Source organism: Grampus griseus (genome assembly GCF_964374135.1).
Source record: "Grampus griseus genome assembly, chromosome: 14".
NCBI lineage: Eukaryota > Metazoa > Chordata > Mammalia > Artiodactyla > Delphinidae > Grampus > Grampus griseus.
Window position 1 is genome coordinate 74,732,293 of NC_139008.1, and position 3,430 is coordinate 74,735,722.

At 48.6% G+C, this 3,430-nt stretch overlaps 1 protein-coding gene across 1 annotated transcript; it reads right to left on the reverse strand.

Annotated features, from left to right (window-relative positions):
• Window positions 1–270: 270 nt before the first annotated feature.
• TP53RK (TP53 regulating kinase) lies at window positions 271–2,909 on the reverse strand. The gene is made up of 2 exons (XM_082671242.1): window positions 2,624–2,909; window positions 271–1,033 (listed from the first exon to the last, which is right to left on the reverse strand). The coding sequence occupies exons 1-2, from the start codon at window positions 2,904–2,906 to the stop codon at window positions 555–557; spliced, it is 762 nt and encodes a 253-aa protein (XP_082527368.1). The 5' UTR covers window positions 2,907–2,909; the 3' UTR covers window positions 271–554.
• Window positions 2,910–3,430: the final 521 nt, after the last annotated feature.

Here is a 3,430-nt window from a genome sequence, read left to right on the forward strand (position 1 = left end):
TACCATTGTCTATATACACATTTCAAACAAGTTTCATAAAACAATACTTACAATACTACATGTAATGTGCTCTGATATTTTCTAATCTCTGATTCCATTTCTTTCTTAAAATGCTGGTTGTAACCCACTGTACTGGTTTCAAAGAGGAGTCTGTCATGAACACAACAACAAAAAAGGCTGGGTTAGAGGGCTGATAAAGACATACTGTCACCAACTGAGACTGTCCTTGCCTCACCAGGACTGAAAACAGAATAAGGTTCTCAGTATGTGGTTCACTGTTTTGTAACGCCATGCCCTTGATCTGAGGTGTACACGGCACAATTGCAGAGAAAGCCTGAGATTTATTCTGAATGCCCAGTTCTGCCAGACATGTCTTATGTACAGAGTAAGCTCTTGAGAACAGTCAACCGCAGACGACAATGCCTAAGGAGCATGATCACAGACGGCACCTAAAGATATCCCACCGCCTTCATTTAGGTCGAATCTCACATTCAGAGCATTCCTTCAGAGTTACTGTGAACAGCTTGACCGTCTGTGGTCGCCACAGAATTCTTCTACCCCACCATGGACCTCTTTCTCCCTCTCAGGCGCACCTCATCTAATTTTTTAAGCACTGGCCTGGCCTTTTTGGAGGCAGCGGAGTAGCTCTTCAGAAAGGCTTCAAACACAGTCTCGGTGTTGGGATGGGTACTAAGGAAGGCTTTCTCTAGCACGTACAGGTCAACTCCCTTATCTTCCGGAAGTGCTGAAATGAAACTCAGCCCAAAGTCTATGAGCACGATGTTCAGCTGTTCCAGGGGAGGTTTCAGGAGCATGTTGGACGTGGTGAGATCACCATGAATGACGTCTTCATCGTGCATTCGAGCCAAAACCTGTCCGATTGCCTTGGCTAAGCCAAAGAGACTTTGGGGAGATTTTTCAGTCTCCATAGTGGATTCGATATAATCTCGAACAGTCACTGAGCCTTCAATTTCTTCCATGAATAAGCAGTTGGAAGCATGGTCCACAAAAAAGACAACCGGGGCACATATTCCTGCAACCAAGACATAAGGGGTCATTGAATTAGATACTTCTTTTTTTTTTTTAAATAGTAAGCTTAATTTTCAAAGACTGAGCCAGTTTTTTACAGTGTGTATCTGCGTATTTCGGGAAAAAGATTTAGGAATGCTGCAGAATGGTAGAGCTTAACTTCTCTGGAAGTTTCCCCTGCAGGACTGTGCTAAGACCACCCCATAGCTAAGGTGAGCAGAGCCAAAGCTCCCTCCTCCCTTCCACCCTTTATGATTGGACTTCATTTGTCATACTTATTCGCTAAAATACAATACAAAATAAAGAGCCAGAAGGGTAAGCACAGCCCAGTCAGAGCCGTTTCTACCTGACAAGGACACCAGCAGGAGGCCAAGCCACGTGCCGGCTTAGAGATTCATCTTTATAGAGAGGAAGGACAAGTTTAAATCCCTGCTCCCTTCCTTATTAGCCGTATAACTTTAAAGTCACATTAATTTCTCTAAGCTGCCATTTCTGCTTCTATAACATGCGATCAATACTTCCAATAATTCAATGACTTCTCTGAATTTGAAGATTCAATGAATCTTCATTGAATGTCAATCACCCTCAAGACACTTCTAGATACTGGAGACAAATCTGTTGGGATACAGCAGAAAACAAAGCAGGCATGATCCCTGCCTAACAGAACTTAGATCTTGGAGAGGGTGAAAACAGAAAATATGAACACGTGAATAATGTCGTTAAATATGATCAAGGGCAGAGGTGCATCTGCTTGTCCGCTACTGAATTTCCTCCAGATCTCCCTGCACCTAACAGTGTCTTGGAGTACAGCAGACACCTAAAAAACACCAATGACAGAAACAAAGGTAGGAAGTGTAAAAGTGAAAAGCCAGTGTTTCTGGGTCAGAGGGATATGGGCTGAGAGCCTGGCTGGGTCGCTTGGGCAAGTTACTCCTCTGAGCCTACGTTTCTCATCTGAGGACAAGGTTTACGGTCATGGTGCAATGATGTTTTAATGAAAAAATAAACAGTTGAATGAAATCTAATGTTTACTGAGCGCCACAAGTCAGTCCTATGTTCAAACATAATACATGGCATACACATCTCGTCTAATGGCCACAACATCCCTATGAGATGGATATAGCTACAATGACTTCCCTTTACATGTGAGGAAACTGAGGCTGAGGTTATATAACTTTGCTGAAAGGCTATATATGAAGCAGCGGAGTATTTGAACCCAGAGAGCCTGGCTCCTGGGCAAGTACCTGTAATTACGTCTGCTTCTTAAAAGGAAAAAAAGATGACGATCGAAAATTGAGACGGTACAAATGGGGAAACCGAGGTTCAGGGCAGTTAAATGACATGCGCAACGCTGAGCAAGAGTGGCAGAGCCAGAACTGAACCAGGCGCCAATGGCTCCGGGACAAATGCTAGTCGCTGCAAGGCCAAGCGGCTTCTGAAGAGTTAATGAACGAAAAGAAGGATAAAAGGATCACATTTCTTAACGGAAAGCCATGCAGAAGGTACAAACAGAGAAACTGAGGCAAATCGCGGCCCGCAGCGCAGGGGAGCCCCTTACCCGCGTCCCCCACGCCCCCAAGCCGGGCCGCCTCACCTGCGCGGCGACAGCGGAGCAGCGCCCGGGCCTCCTGCACCGTCCGTCGCCGGCCGAGCCGCGCCTCCAGCGCCGGGTGACGGTAGCCCTTGGGGAAGCGGTACTTCACCACGGCCGCGCGGCCCTGGAAGCGGCCGCGGAACACGCGCGCCTCGGCGCCCTGCTTCACCAGCTCTAGGCCGCTTAAGAAGCGTCTGCTCCGCTCCCGGGCCGCTACCAGTGCTTCGGCCGCGGGCGCCAGCCCCTCGTTCAGCTCACCGTCAACACGACCTACCTCCGCCATGTTTGCGCCTCGGCATAGCCGCTTGGAGACCCTCGGCCCTCTCCGGAAACTGTCGGAGCTTCTTCGGCTAGCTCCGGAAATCCTCGGAGCTCTTCGGCCACTCGAACGCCGACACTTCCGCCTTGTGGAACTGGTTCCTCCTCCCAACCTTTCGGCTCTTTTCGAAGCCTAGTGGCCCCGCCTCCCTGCTCTTCGGCTATCTCCGTAAACTCTCGGTAAACCGCTCTTTCCACTCCTCGGCTCTTTCCGGAAGCCCTTGGTGACTCTCGCGGTCGGCTTTGTTGGCCCCTGCATCCCAGCTCTTCGGCTATTTTCGGAAAGCTTCGGTGCTTCTCGAGGAAAAACTTTTTCGGAATCTGCTCTCCTCAGGAGTCTTTATGGATCCCGGAAAGCTGCACCCCCAGGAGTTCTCTTCTTGGAACTCCTCGTCCCTGGGCTCCTGAATTGCCCCCCAATAGCAGCTTACACTAGTGTTTATTGAGTGCATTCAGGAGGAATAAAGTTAAATGATGAAAGCCCATCTT

What these genes read in the sequence shown, in the direction of transcription:
- TP53RK (XM_082671242.1), bottom strand. Translation starts at nt 2,906, where the DNA reads ATGGCGGAGGTAGGTCGTGTTGACGGTGAGCTGAACGAGGGGCTGGCG. An exon ending in GCTCCGCTGTCGCCGCGCAG is followed by an intron (nt 1,034 to 2,623) that starts GTGAGGCGGCCC and finishes TCTTGGTTGCAG; the next exon opens with GAATATGTGCCCCGGTTGTC.